At 44.6% G+C, this 15,367-nt stretch overlaps 1 protein-coding gene across 1 annotated transcript; it reads right to left on the bottom strand.

Moving 5' to 3' along the window:
• Positions 1-3,103: 3,103 nt before the first annotated feature.
• CCKAR (cholecystokinin A receptor) lies at positions 3,104-14,328 on the bottom strand. The gene is made up of 5 exons (XM_059164159.1): positions 13,988-14,328; positions 12,988-13,239; positions 9,823-10,084; positions 7,799-7,926; positions 3,104-6,474 (listed from the first exon to the last, which is right to left on the bottom strand). Exons 1-5 carry the CDS (start codon positions 14,097-14,099, stop codon positions 5,942-5,944), a joined length of 1,287 nt encoding a protein of 428 aa, XP_059020142.1. The 5' UTR covers positions 14,100-14,328; the 3' UTR covers positions 3,104-5,941.
• Between the last annotated feature and the right edge of the window lie 1,039 nt (positions 14,329-15,367).

Genomic DNA, 15,367 nt, shown 5'->3' with positions numbered 1-15,367 from the left:
AGGACTAAGAACTGGAAAGCATCACCAGAAACAGAACTGCCAACTGACTGCTTGAACCACTAGCTGTCACCTCATCTCCACAGCAGCCTGGTGGCATTAGAATCGGCCCCATCCTGTCTGTCATTTATTAGCTGCCTGACCTCGGACACATCACCACCCTCTCAGAGCCACAGTTTCTTCACCAGTGAAATGTGGACCATGATGCCTGCCACACCTTGCTCTGAGAATTAAATGCATAGCAAACATTCGTTCCTCCCTTTTATGAGTGTTTATTGTCACCTGCTGTCACCTGCAGTGACTTGCCGCAGTGCATAGAGCGGGCTGTAATCAGTGTTGGTCCTCTCTTACTTAGGCTAAATTTATCTCAGGAGTGGCTTTTTTTTTTTTTTTTAAGATTTTTTGTAATTATTTATTTGACAGAGAAAGAGAGAGATCACAAGTAGGTAGAGAGGCAGGCGGCGGGGTAGGGGGAAGCAGGTGCCCCACTGAGCAGAGAGCCTGATGTGGGGCTCAACCCCAGGACCCTGATATCATGACCCGAGCCAAAGGCAGAGGCTCAACCCACTGAGCCACCCAGATGCCCCAGGAGTGGTTTTTTTTTTTTTTTAATTTTTTTTTCAGTGTTCCAGAATTCATTGTTTATGCACCATACCCAGTGCTCCATGCAATACGTGCCCTCCATAATATCCACCACCAGGCTCACCCAACCTCCCACCACCCTCCCCTCCAAAACCCTCAGTTTGTTTCTCAGAGTCCACAATCTCTCGTGGTTTGTCTCCCCCTCTGATTTCCTCCAACTCACTTCTCTCCTTCTCCCCATGTCCTCCGTGTTATTCCTTATGATCCACAAGTAAATGAAACCATATGATAATTGTCTCTCTCTGCTTGACTTATTTCACTCAGCAAAATCTCTCCCAGTCCTGTCCATGTTGATACAAAAGTTGGGTATTCATCCTTTCTAATGGAGGCATAATACTCCATTGTATATATGGACCCCATATCTTCTTTATCCATTCATCTGTTGAAGGGCACTATTGAGTATTTACCCCAAAGATTCATATGTAGTGAAAAGAAGGGCCATCTGTATCCCAGTGTTCATAGCAGCAATGGCCACAGTTGCCAAACTGTGGAAAGAACCAAGAATCAGGGGTGGTTTTTTATGCCTGTACTTCAATGGCAACGGGGCTGATGTTGCAAAGACTAGCTGCCCACAGCTACATGTGGGAAACTGTGGGCAGCTGTGGCCTAGAAGGGGCTGAGGGTTTGCAGATATCTGCGTGGACCCTGTTCTTTCTTTCTCTGGCAGCCTTCCGTCAGAGGTGTTCCAGAGGTCAAGGCTTCCTCAGAGGTGGTCATGTGCTTGGGTGTCATGGAGCTTCTCTAATTGCAGTCAATGGGAAGTGAATGAAATTAAAGAGGACATAGCAAATTGCGAGCCACCGAGTCACACGGTATCAGACAGGGATCGACAACCTGCCATTTTGCACATGAAGGAACTGATACCCAGAGAGGTGGTATGACTTTTCTGGAGCCACACACAGAGCAAGCAAGATGGCTATAATAGGGACACAGGATTCTGGACTTGTGGTCCAGAGTATATCTTCTTTGCCCACAGAGGAGGCATTTATGGTCAGTGAACCTGAATGCAGGATCAGCTGGATTTCATGCACATCGTGGAGGACTAGAAACACAGTGTGGCTGCCATCAGCATTGTCCCTTGTGAAGACCACCACATACTCGGTGCAAGAAGCTCCCCCTGCCGCCCCGCTCCCAAGTGGCCAGGAGGGAACTAGCCTTGAGGAACAACTCCATTCAAGTATATTTGTTCGTTCACTAATTCATTCATCCCCCAAACCCCGAAGAGCACCTGTATGTGCTATGGGTGCTGGATAATTTGTGCTCATCTGAACTCTCTTCCTGGGCAAGAAAGAGCTAGGATTTCTCCCAGGCTGGGCTTTAAGAGAAGCTGTGTGAGATGCAGCTGGCCCTTTGCTGAGGGAGCTGGTTTAGGAAATTTGGAATCGAGAGTCCACGTGAGGAAGCAGAGGGATGGAGCAGAGATGCTGTCAGAGGGGACATACAGGGGAACAATGGCTAGGCAGGAAAAGCTTAAGGACACCAAGTGGGCTTTAATAATATTTACAGCCCTAAGGAGTCTGCACGGCACTTCAGCATGGATTAGGATTGTTGTGATGTTCTTTGCTGTTCTCCTTAAAGAGAATGAGGGCGGAGAAGAGCAAAATCAGGGGATATGATAGACCAACCCCTCCCCCACTTTTCTATTTAGCTAAAAAACATATAATGTTACATTTACCATCTTAACCATTTTTAAGTGTACTGTTCAGGACTGTTAAGTATTTTCACATCGTAGTGCAACAGATCTCTAGAACTTTTCATCTTGCAACACAAAAACTCCATACTTACTAAACACGAACTCCCCCTCCTTGCTCGCTCCCGCAGCCCATGGTAACCACCTTTCTACTTTCTGTTTCTATGACTTTTGACCACTTTAGATGTCCTTTGCCCAGCTCCCCTCCTTTTTTTTTTTTTTTTAAAGATTTTATTTATTTGTTTGACAAAGAGAGATCACAGAGGTAGGCAGAGAGGCAGGCAGAGAGAAAAGGGGAAATAGGCTCCCTGAGCAGGGAGTCTGATGCGGGTCTTGATCCCAGGACCTGAGCTGAGTTCATGACCTGAGCTGAAGGCAGAGGCTTAACCCACTGAGCCACCCAGGTGCCCCTGCCCAGCCCTTTTTAAAAAATCTGTGTCTAGCACAGTTCACAGACACAACATCCTCCCATTAATAACATCTCCATTTGCACAAGCATACACCCAGACACACATACACACACATGCACTCGTGCACACACACACACACCCAGGAAGAGAGCATAGGGAAGGGAGAGATGGCAGCAGGTACTCACAAAGCCAGCTCCTGGGTGTTGGGACAAGCCCTCTAGAAGTTCTGGATACTCCCCCAAGAACGTGCCCCCTTGTTGAGAATCACTGCTGTAGATGGAAAGAGTGCCCCCCAAAGCATAAGAAGCAGAGCAGAAACCAGTCACAACGTTTATTGAGCACTCTCAGTATGCAGAGTGCTGGGCAAAACACTGGGAGGAATTACAGTGGAGGCGGGCAGTTCAACAGCTATTGTCACATGCCTCACGATTACATTTTAACTGAATGGAGGAGATACATGTTAAGCATACGCAAACATGTGAGACCAACATATGGATACATGCATTGCTCATTCACCACCACAGTTTATCTTGCGAAATTACCACAAGTAACCGGGGCGCCAGAAGCCACGGGAACACGTGGGTAAAGTAAACATCAAGGACACATTTGTGATTGACCGCACTGGTGATGTGTGGAAGCTACCCGAAAACACTAGAAAACATGAGGAACTTGGTGAATCAGTTTTCTTCACTGTAATAGGCCCCTCTAGTTCAAAATCAAATTAGTAATCCGTTGCAGCATGAGATAAAGGCGGTTGAGTCAACAAAGTACTAGAATAGCTTTATATTAATAAAAATGTTTCTTGAGTAAAATCAGTCTGTTGATAGTACCATTCCCAAAGGCCAGACCCAGATTCTGAAAGTTAATAGCATTTTTCGTCTTTCTAAAATGAGCTTCTATTATATGAAAGACCATGCAATGAATTTTAGTGAACGAAGGTATATTATTGTTCTGTATCCAGGAAATCTTATTTCTATTTTTATGTACTTTAAAAATTATTTTAAAGTAGTGTTGCCAGATAAAATACAAGATGTATGTTAGTGCATGGGGCATACTCCTGCTAAAAAAAAATTATTTGTTGTTTATTTGGAATTAGAATTCAACTGGGCAGCCCATATTGTTATTTGCTAAATCTGGCAGTCCTGTGTGAAGGTTAACACAACTTTGGAACTTCCAGAAGCCCGCAGTCATGGGGGGAGGGCCTAATTTATCTTTATGTATAAGTTAACACTGCCAAAGGGGAAGACTTCTGCTTCTGGAAGGAAAATTGTAGATTTTGTAGAATTTACTTAAATAATGGAGACAATTTCATGTCTTATTCCTTTGATCATTTAGCAGTATGTGCTTTAATCAGTTGAATTTTTACCTTGAAATATTTGAGATGACTGGTTATAAATGCTAACATTACACTGTAGCCTGAGAAATAGAAAAACTAACACCTGGCTTGAAAAGTCCCCTATAATTAATGGTCAGGTCCTCAATTATTTTTCGTCTATTAGCACATGGCCATCCCACCCAAAAAATCAAAGGGTGATGCTGACATCTTATTAAGTTACACAACATCCCTTCCCTATTCATGATCGCTCTTGCCAAGGTCTTCCCCTTTCTCCTTTCCACACCAGTTTTGGTTTGTTTTTTTTTTTTCATGATTGAAATCACCAACCTTTGTGCATCCTGAAGAATATCAGGCCTGGCGCAGTGGATAGTCATAGTTGCATGAAAGCCAGGAAAAGGAAAGCTCACTTGTCAGTTGCTTGGAGGTATGGACACTATGAACTTCCTCCCTTCTTCCCTGTCTTCCTTCCTTCCTTCTCTCCTTCTTTCCTTTTTTATTCCTACACTAACACGCGCACTTGTTTGTGTCAAAAATGCCTGTTAAAGTATTTAAGTGGTCAAGACAATGTTGTCCTGAAAAAAAGAAAGAAAAAGACAGAAGTGCTGGCAGAGCACATTGATAAATCCTATTCTAGAAATGCACTTCCTACTATCTAAATTTATAGCTCCTGTCTTATTTTAATTGAAATTTCTAAATTGGAGAAGAGATATTTCAACCTTAATTTTGTAAGGAAAATTTCACATGGAAATCTAGCTGTTGTGAAGGAATGTAAAATAACAATTACCGAATTCCAACGCCCATTCACTGTTTTTCCTTTTTTAAACACACGGAAGAATATATTTATATGTAAAGAACATACTTACAAATTAATACAATTACTGACAAATACATAGATTGAATTTAACGGGACAGAACACTTTGACCTTCAAAGCTATTTGCGAATGGAATCCAAGTATGTCAGTTTTTCTTCTGGGACTGGCCACACATGTTTCTGTTTCCACCCTTGGACAGGTACACAGAGGTTACAACTTTCCTTTGTACCTGGAGTCTTTCTGGGAAAGAGGCAGTGCCAGATGAGTATGAGAAATTGAGGCAAAGAGGCCACGGCGTCCCATATTGCCATATAAAGGTGGAGTTAAGCGATATAGGTCATTAAAGTAGAAAAAAAATTCTGTATGCCTACTGGCTCTTAATGTTCACTATGGGAAGACAACATTCCACTCAGCTATTTGCCACACATCTGTTTTCTTTTTAGAAACATAAATTCCCAATTCATCAAAACAACATTCCTTATGCTGTTTTGATGACACCATAATGGCCTTCACCAACCTCAAAAGAAAAAGTCAGACTGTTGTCTTGCTTCAGAAAAATGGCCAGAAGAGGATTTGGTTCATGTTGCCTTTTTGTGGTCATGATGAGAGGGGTGGTTACAGTATATACATGATAGACTCACTCCAGGGGCAAAGCAATGCTCCACACTTCTTCATCCGCAGATGAAGTAGAGCATAAAGCGGTGTCACTAGGGGGAGTGTGAGCCCACCTTGGGTGTTCTAGAAACTTCTAAAACTTAAGTAGGGTCCACATCTCCATCTGGACCATGTGTTTGGCATTGCCTTTTGTAGTGGGGGCCCTGTTGTACTCCTGTGACTGGCCTGTTGAGGTGTTTCTGATGGTGGGTGTTACTAAGCATTTCCTGCCTTGAACTGCCCAGAAACGAAGTCACAGCCCTACTCTGCCTGCGTCCCCCTGGAACCAGGATGAAGGATGAAAAGCAGACCATGAACAGTTCCCACTGGTAATGGAATCTTCCTCCTCGTCTCCCCACCGCTGCCCACTCCTTCCTGTGGCGCGGGAGGCGGGTCCGGCTCAGGGGGGCGGCGCCGAGGCGCTCCTGTGGCTGTAGGAATACCGGGACAGAGAGGCCCCCACGGTCCTGCCTTCCTCCTCCTCTCCCACCTCTCCCCTCGTTCCTGGGGGACCGGGGTTGGGGCAGCAGGGGAAGGTGGCCATGAAGCCGAGGCGGAACCGTTTGTTCATGAAGCAGTAGATGATGGGGTTGACGCAGGAGGAGGTGTAGGACAGCAGGAGGATGAAAGAAATGGGGGTCCCCGAGAGGTGGCGCTCAGCCGAAGCCGTGTCATAGGCCCGCCAGGCGTTGGCGCTGAAGATGGGCATCCAGCACAGGAAGAAGAGGACCACGATGACCATGAGCATGCGGATCACCCGCTTCTTGGCCATCAGGTTGGCCGTGGAGCTGCTGCTCCTGATGCGGCTGACCCTGCCGCTGCTGGGTGTGGACAGCTGCTGGAGCTCCAGCTTCCTGCGGGGCTTGGCCTTCTGCAGGTAACACCCATCGCTGTCCTCATACCTGCCGCTGCTGCCGGTGCTCGGCTTCCTGTCTAGAGCGGCAAGTGACATCGCTTATTGTCGGGACGGATCATGAGGGACAGACCCCCCGCTCTATCAAGGGGATCAAACCAAACTGGAACTGAAGCAGGGAGAAGGCTTCCTTGGGCCTGTTCTGCTATCGTTAGGTACTGATCTACAGTACTCCTCTCCTTCAAAGGGAAAGTTGCTTAAAACTAGTAAAGTAATGTGAGGCGCCTGCGTGGCTCAGCCGCTTGAGCCTCCAACTCTTGGTTTCTGCTCAGATCTTTTTTTTTTTTTTTTTAAAGATTTTATTTATTTATTTATTTGATAGAGATCACAAGTAGGCAGAGAGGCAGGCAGAGAGAGAGGGAGGAAGCAGGCTCCCTGCTGAGCAGAGAGCCTGATGCAGGGCTCGATCCCAGGACCCTGAGATCATGACCTGAGCCGAAGGCAGAGGCTTTAACCCACTGAGCCACCCAGGTGCCCTCTGCTCAGGTCTTGATCTCTGGGTCTTTGGCCCTGCACTGAGACCAGAGTCTGCTTGAGATTCTCTCCCTCTCCCCCTACCCCTCCCCTTGCTTTCTCTTTCCCAAATAAATAAGTAAAATCTTAAAAAAAAAAAAAAAAACCCCAATAATATATAACCTATCATATACATAGTATATAGTAAAAACATATTTTATGCACATCAATTATAAGGATTAAAATGACTAAAGAATGAATATTCACACTCTTTCTTTCCCCACATTCTCAGGGGAAAGGTTCCTGCTTGATTGGTAAGCTTCCAGAATGCTTTTACTGGGAAACCTGGATAATGATCAAAAATCAACCAAAACCAAAGAAGCTCTCAAAACACGTAAATTCTGGTAGAAGAGCTGAGTGAAAGTGTGGAGTGAGAAAGGCAAAAAGTTATATCAACAAAGGGCTAAATTTCAGCGGTTTGTGGGTTATAATGAGTGGGAAGAAGCTGGGCTTTGTAACTGCACGGTGACAAAGAAAGGGAGGAGAGAGTTTGGGGGATTAGAGTTACAATTCCCTTCGGTTGTGGAAACAGGAGTCCATTAGAATGCAACAGAGCAGACGGCAAGGGACACAAGGGTCCTCAGCTAATAATTGGGTATATGTCGGTTATGTCATTTTGTCCCATTCAGTACTGTTTTGAGAGGAACAATTTCTCCATTGTACAGATGAAGGAATAGGAAGACTATGTCTGGCGACTGTGCCTTATGACACAGAGTCTCCTAAGGATACTTTAAAATATCCTCAACATACACTCTGAGCGTATCTATTTAAGTTATAGGAAACAAGCTTTTGTGGTATTTTGGCGTAAACATACAGCAAAGAGATAGTTACCCCTAGTAGACTTCTTCTGGATAGCATCAAATTTTATTCCTTGGTAAAGTTCCAAAGAGATCAATCCATACGCCACCATCATCACAATTCCAGGAATAAGAAAGAGGATGAGTAACAGGAACGTGTGCCTAATAAAATGAAAAGAAATTCAATAACCATCATCTCTAGTATTTCAAACTCGGATGGGGTGGAATAAATAGGGTTCATCTTCATTTTAACTGGTCTGAGCAAACACATTAATTACTAATATTTCATAACCTTGGAAATTCTATGTCTGGAGGTTCAGTCTTTTGAAGTTGTTTACTTCTCTCTCTTTCTCTCTCTTCAGATAAAGTCTCTTAGGAAGAACTAGTTAAGTTGGAAAAGGCTGGTGTGATTCTGTGCTTGAAACAAAGCTTCATGTAAAACCAATGAGAAATTAACAACAAAATGTATGTGAATAATCTCAGTAAGGCTTACCAAAAACATAAATAAATACTTATAAGAGCTTGTATTCATCGAGGACTTGCTGTGCTACCCACTAGGCTAAGCATTATATATATAATAATAACTCATATATATGTATGTAACATTAGATTCAACTCCCATAGGGACCCTTGAGATAGGTACTGTTATCATAATACCTATTTTATATGTGAGGATACTAAGATTTACAAAGATTAAATCATTCACCCAGAGACACACCTAGTGGCAAAGATGGGATTTGAACCCAGGGAATACAATTCTAGAACCTGTGCTCTTAAGCATGACAATATACTATTTGTTGACTTTACAACGACAGAAGCATCCAAAGCAGAGGGAGGAATGATGGATGACCTCTGAGGTTTTGCACAATAGGGTTTTCTGGCTATTTCTCCCCCATGGGCACAGTGGAGGGCTCTTTCTAGGGCGTGGTGGGGCAGAGCTGTGCTTTCTCTAAACACGTTTGATTCCTGAAGCCCCACAGACTCCTTTATGAGTCTGGCCCCTAAATCATTTTTGCAGTCTGGCATATGTAAGGTTACAGGATCAGGCCATAAAATAGTTAGAGGCTCACAGTGGCTGGGCCATTTCTCATTTCAATTGGACATGTTTTGATAAGATTCCTTTTCAAGTCTTGGAAATGTTTCTCTCATTTACAACATAACTTTGTGTGTGTGTTACTTGGTTGAAATGAAGAAAAAAAAAAAGGAAGGCAAAGAAAGAAGAGATTATCTCTATTTTGAGCCATTTTTGAATGTCGAGTTCCCTGATTCTAAAATATGCTTGGAATTAGTAAACATAATACCCCGCATTTGTATTTTTTAAAGATATTTAATGACATTTTCATACACATGCTCTCCTTTGAATCTTACAGCCACCCAATGAGGTAGATTAAAAAAAAACACTATATTATTAAATCCTTGCATAGATAAAGAACCTGAACCTCAGTAATGTCTCTTGAACTTGTCTATTGTCCGTCGGCTAGTAAGCAAAGAAAGTCTTAGAATCTCGCCTGTTTATTTCTAGTGAAGTGTTCTATGCCAGCACCGTAGCTGTAGTCTAAAAACACACACACACACACACCACACACACATGCACAGGATTTGGGACTCATTCTCTGCTTTATCTTCAGTTCTTAGAAAAATCATAGCTCTTCAGATCCTAGCCCTTCAGTCCCTCCTCCCCACTAGACCATCCAGAGGGATTCTGCATAGACTCTGTATCTTCTAGTTTTGTGACTTGGAGCGACTCATCTTACCTCTCCATGTCTCCGTGTTTCATCTCCATGTTTCATCATCTGCAAAATGGGGAAAATAACAGTACCTACCCTGCCTGGTTTTGAGGGAATTAATTGGATTCATATGTACATGACCTTTGAAACAGAGCACTTTAGTGTTTGCTATCACTGTTATCCTAAAAAGAAGTTAGCATAATCCTTCTCATAACCCGTGTCTCCTGGGCACAGACCTCCTCCAGTCACTCTGGACAATATATTCCCATTTTTACAAACACTGCAAACAATAGCAAGTTGCATTACACAAATAAACATCACACCGCCTTACCAGGACTGCTGCATGACGTCATTTGGCAGTAGGAAGCGGCACATATTTGCTGTCTGGTTGTTATTTTTGGTAAAAGGCACCAGGTTGCTATAAATTGGGTACGGAGTCATAATGGTAAAGGAGAGGCACCAGGTCGTGGCGATCACCTTCAAAGCATGGGATTTGGTCTGCCAGACCCGGGACTGTAAGGGTTTGCAAATCGCACCGTATCTTTCCAGAGATATGGCAACCAGATTAAAGGTGGATACGCTCACAGAGGTGCCTGGGAAAGGAACAGAGAAGTCGGTTATGATGGCTCTGAAATCCCAAGTTTATTTGCATGTTAGCTTAAGCATATCTGCTCGGCACAGGTTCGCTATCAAGGGACAACACTCAGAGGGTAAAGAAATATCATGTACCTGTATTTATTTTTTTTTTAAGTGATTTTTTCCCAGCTTCATTTCAAAAAGGATTTAAGGCAACTGAAGAAATGTACTTACGAATACATCTGATTGCCAGTTTTTAGATAAGTTTATTGAACTTTGATTACAACCAAACTCCTTCCCAGGTTGAAGTTGCTCATTAATTAATAACCAACGGGAGGAGATACGTTCCTCTCCTACACAAGAGGTTTCTGAGTCGCCTGGAGAGAAGCTCTCATTTTGAGCATAACCTGGAGTTAAATTGACCTAATAGCCCAGATTCTTAAGGACTGTGACCCTGAAAGGTCACAGGGGTCTGAGCTGGGGGCACTAAAACTCAGAGTTTCTAGTACAGACAGTTTTAAGAATGAACCATTATAAATTTGAAAAAGCAGTCTACTAAAAAAACACACAGTAAAGGAAGGATAAAAGGAGAGGGCTCCACGCCGTAACTAAAGGCTGCTCTCGGTGGGGGGACTAGAACTTCTTATTCTGTTTGGTTTTCTGTAGTTCTATAAGGAGCATGCATCATCAGTGAGAAAGACATCACAACAGCTCATTTATAGTGATGTGCTTAGGCATAGTCAGAAAGCTTAATTTTCTTTCATTTGTGTATTTGTTTGTGTATATTTATTATCATGTCTTACCGCCTTAGAATTCCCTCTAACTATTCATCCATGGATTCTGTCAGTTAATCTGATTATCTTTAGCATGATTTCTTAGACTTTAGGATTAATCTAAGTTGGGGAGAAGAAGCTCTTAGTCTGGGGCCTTTAATGGATATAAATAAATTCTCTGAAACTGTGCATAAAAATGTTCTTCTAGGAGGGGAGACACCTACAGTATCCCTTAGAGACTTGAAGGCATCTACAAGCCAAAAAACATTAAATGAAAACTCATGTTCTGAGACAGGATGGCTGTGTTTTCCTGGACTCTACCCCAAGGAACTGATCACACTGAGATTACAGAGTGTACCCCCAGCATCTCCAGAGTCAAATCTGTATAATGGGCTCACTGTTATTATAAACCCCCATCAGGCAAGCACTCTTTCATTTGTTCCTCTTTGCCTTCTTCCCTTCTAGCCTTCTCCCTCTCTCTTTCTCCCTCACCGACTCCCTTCCTTCCTTCTTTTCTTTTTCTTTTTTTGCCTGCTATAAGGAGTTTAATGAGTCTTAACTGTTAGCAATAGTATTGAAAAGAACCCAACATCAAGGGAAGAATAAAAATCCCTGGATTTAGAAATCCAACAAAACCATTACGGCATTGGACACAGCTTCAGAATTTTCTTGCTTTTACTATTCTTTTTCTTGAGGTGAAATATCACCAAACATTAACCATTTTCAAGCAGGCAATACTGTGGCCTTTGGCACACTTAGAGTGTTGTGCAATCACACCAGCCCTCATTTTAAGATTCCTTTCACAGACCCTAGTTAAGATTCTTAAATAATATTATCATACTATGGGTGGGCAATGAAAGCCAAAAGCGCAAGGAGAGGCTGGTAACTGTTACCGCTTCACTGTTTAAGCATGATCCCTTTCATTCGTCGACGAGGACGGACATTCTCTTGGTTGTTTGTCTGTGGCACAGGGATCAGTAATCCATCATTGTTGTCAGAGCTGGATCCCGCTGCCTCGATTGGGAGAAATCAAGGCTTTGAAAGCTTTCCAGTCATGGAGGATGGCCCCAGCCCAACTCAGCTCTGACCATGTTGTAAGGCCGGGGTCAGAACAAAAAACAACCCTCCTCCTTGAGGCTCGCACTCAGAAGGGAGAAAGCACAGGGCAATCTGGCAGCCAAAGAGGGCAGAGAGACGTCTTTGCTTGGCTTCAGGAAAGCACCAGCTGCTGGCAAACTGGGGCAGCATCTGTCCTCATCCGCCACTGTGGTGGCTCCTGATCTAGGTTCAAATCTCAGCTCTGTGGCTTAGCACCTGTGTGTCCCAGGGCACCTGGTTAACCTCTCTGTGCCTCTCTTTGCTCCTTGTTGAGTTTTTTTTTTGGGGGGGGGGGCAGGGTGGGTTGGGGGATGGGATGGTGAGAGTAAAAGCACTTCGCACAACATCTGCTGCATCACAAATATCAGCTCTTGTGATTTTTATTTATCATCATCCTCATTTTGATTGGCAGAAGCAGAGAGCTGCGTGTCTTAGCCAGCCAGGGTGAGCTCAATGACTCACAGGCTCTGGGAGCAAAATCAGCTCCTTATTTAGTGCCAGAGGGCATGTTCTCTCTCTCTGTCTCTCTCTCTCTGCCCAAGAGGGTCCCAGCCCCTGGGGATCAGGCTGGGAAGTGAATTGTCCTCTAGGACAAAGCTGGTTTTCACATAGCCCCTGAGCCCTAGGAGAGCAAGAGCAACAACAGAAAACCTTCCTCCACCACCCCCATCACCCCCAAAAGCCATGACTTGGCTTGGGCAGAACTCAAACTATGACCAATGGCTTCCAGGAAAGGACAGGGTCGCTTGAATCCTTCTTGCTTTCTAGCAGAATCCAGCAAAACCAACCTCTCCTATGGCTGATTAATAACTTATTCCACTCTGAGAAACTGACCTCTGAAATGGACGACTGGGGACTGACTTCTGGGGACGCATGAGGACCGACCCACCTTAAAGCCAGAACCTGCATCCTTGCACACAGTCCCACACAGCCAGATGTTTGTTTTGTTTTGTTTTGCTTTGCATTCAGCAGGACACCTCTGCTGAGGCTGTCAGAGGGTTGGGAAGGTCTGGGGCGAGCTCCAGAAACAGCCCCCAGGAGCAACTCACCCATGAAGTAGGTGGTGGTCTTGCAGACGGCACTCCCAAAGATGAAATCCTTGAGCAGGTTGGGGATGAGGTTGAACGGCATGCAGAAGAGGCAGAGCATGAGGTCGCTGACCGCCAGTGAGAGCAGAAAGATGTTGGTGACCGTTCTCATCCTCTTGTTCCGAATCAGCACCGTAATGACCAGCGTATTCCCCAGGACACTGAGCAGGAATATCAAGGAGTACAGAAGTATCTGCACGGCTGGCTGCCACTCTGCAAAGAGTAACGGGAACAAGACAGAGGGATGGAGGTTATGGGAGCAGAATGTGAAAACCTCAGCGCACAAAATGAACGGTGATTTCCTGCAGGTTATTTTTGTTGGTGGTGGTTTTTTGTTTTTTGTTTTTTGTTTTTTGTTTTTGTTTTTGTTTTTGCAAGGGTCTACATCACTGAACCCGACTATTCCTCTGTCACCAATATTTTGCAGAAACAAACCGAGGAGCGTACGGAGTGATCCCGTTGCTTCAGAGAGGTTGGTTTGTTAAAGAATCGCACAGGGAAGCACTTTTTCTTAAGAACAAAGCTTCTCCAGTGACTACTGGTTGCTTTCTTTTCCCAGCTGCTAAGCTTGATTTCACTTTAATCACTTTTTCACGCTGGATATCCCCCAAGAAAAGGTGACAGCTAGATTGTGACAGCACCTTTTCTGTGACGCTGGTAAGTTCCAGCTTTGACACTTGTACCCCCTTCTTATGACACTTCAGCTCCTCCTCCCTTGGCTTTTGCCCCCCCGCCCTTCCCCATACCCTCTACCTCCATCTCAACTCTCCTGCGGGGAACAATTAGGATATTTGACTCAGTTCTGCTTTTTGATCTGTTATCCAAACTTGTGAACGTATGACTTTATCCAGCCTGGTCTCAAGAGGACTTTGTTATAATTTTCTCTATCAGCCCCATCTTTGTTGATTTCTCCTGCACCTTAATCATTTCCTGAATTAAAATAACAGTGTCTGGCACCTACCTTTAGAAGGATGGGGCTGATCCAAGCAGAAAAGTGTCTCATTTTCGATTCCCAGCTCACAGGGAGGAGTGATGTTGCTTCCATTCACAAGAAGGCTGTCGACCACATCCATCCTTGCCTGCTGTTCTCGAAGTGCTGGCGAGCTGGTGAATTGCTCACCCTCGGCTCATTCCTCTAATGACTGGAGAGCCTCCCGAATGCAACCTGCCGTGGGGGGGCAGGAAGGGAGGGAGTTCCAGGTGTGGGCTTTTGCAGCCATTCCTAAAGGCGACGTGAGTTCACCACGCTCAGTCCAGCCAGGCAAGCGCTTGCTCTCCTGTCTTGGAAAAGGCAGCTCAGGCAAGCCAGCCTGCTCCACCTTCCGAGCCCACCCCTCCCATTCCTGGGCCAGTCTTAGGGCCCTGAGCACAGAGAGCTTGACTGCGAGTTAACCCTTCCCAGAGTGTCACTGCTCTTATACACACTTGAGCACACACGGATACATATGCACAGACACAAACACACACGCTTCCCCAGTACCTCTCTCCTCTGTATAGGAACCTGTCACCAACCCAGACATGTGCAGAATAAAGCCCAAACTGGCTGTGTGACACAGGAACAATCAACACGGTAACAGATACGATAATGCACACCATCAGGACTGAAGGGCATGGAGGGACTGCGTTTCTACCTCCTTATATAAAAGCAATTAGTGCCTTTTTAGCTTTGGAACCGTGCCCAGCAATGTGTGTAGATATAACTGCCCGCTGGTTGTTAAGTTGTTACCAACCACAGTGTTATTTCTCGTGGTCTCTGCCCTTGTTAACTGAAAGGAGAGGGGGTGCATTCGGATATAGGGTTCCAGATGCTTATTATAAGAAAAGTTGTTCAGATCTTCCATTCATTCATTTATTCATTTGTCCATTCATTCAGCACATATTCATTGAGAGCCAACCATTTGTCAGGCGTTCTCTAAACACAGAAGCGAATAATAAGCAAGATCCTTTCAGATAGTGTTAAGCACCATGAAGAAAAGCAAGCCAGATGATGCAATGGAGAGGAATGGATTGGGGTCACTAATTTAGGTGAGGTGGTCAAGAAAGGCCTTCTGAGGGAGAGGACCATGATCTGAGACTTGGAAGACAAGGAGGAGGAAACCTAGGGAAGATCTTGGTGAAGCTTCTTTCAGGCAGGAAGAATGGTGTTTTTGGCAGCAGATATAGCAAGTGCAAAGGCCCTGAGGTGAGAATGAGCTTGACCCCTTTGGGGAACAGGTAACAGTAGGAGTGAGTGAGTGAGGGGCAAACAGTGAGAGGTGAGATGAGAGAAGAAGACTGGCCTGGGGGTCTGGGTTTTCTGTGTAGCTCTGTTGCCTTCCAAAGTCCCTCAGTGTCACCACAT

Source organism: Mustela lutreola, chromosome 1 (genome assembly GCF_030435805.1).
Source record: "Mustela lutreola isolate mMusLut2 chromosome 1, mMusLut2.pri, whole genome shotgun sequence".
NCBI lineage: Eukaryota > Metazoa > Chordata > Mammalia > Carnivora > Mustelidae > Mustela > Mustela lutreola.
This window is presented reverse-complemented; position numbering and strand designations above follow the sequence as displayed.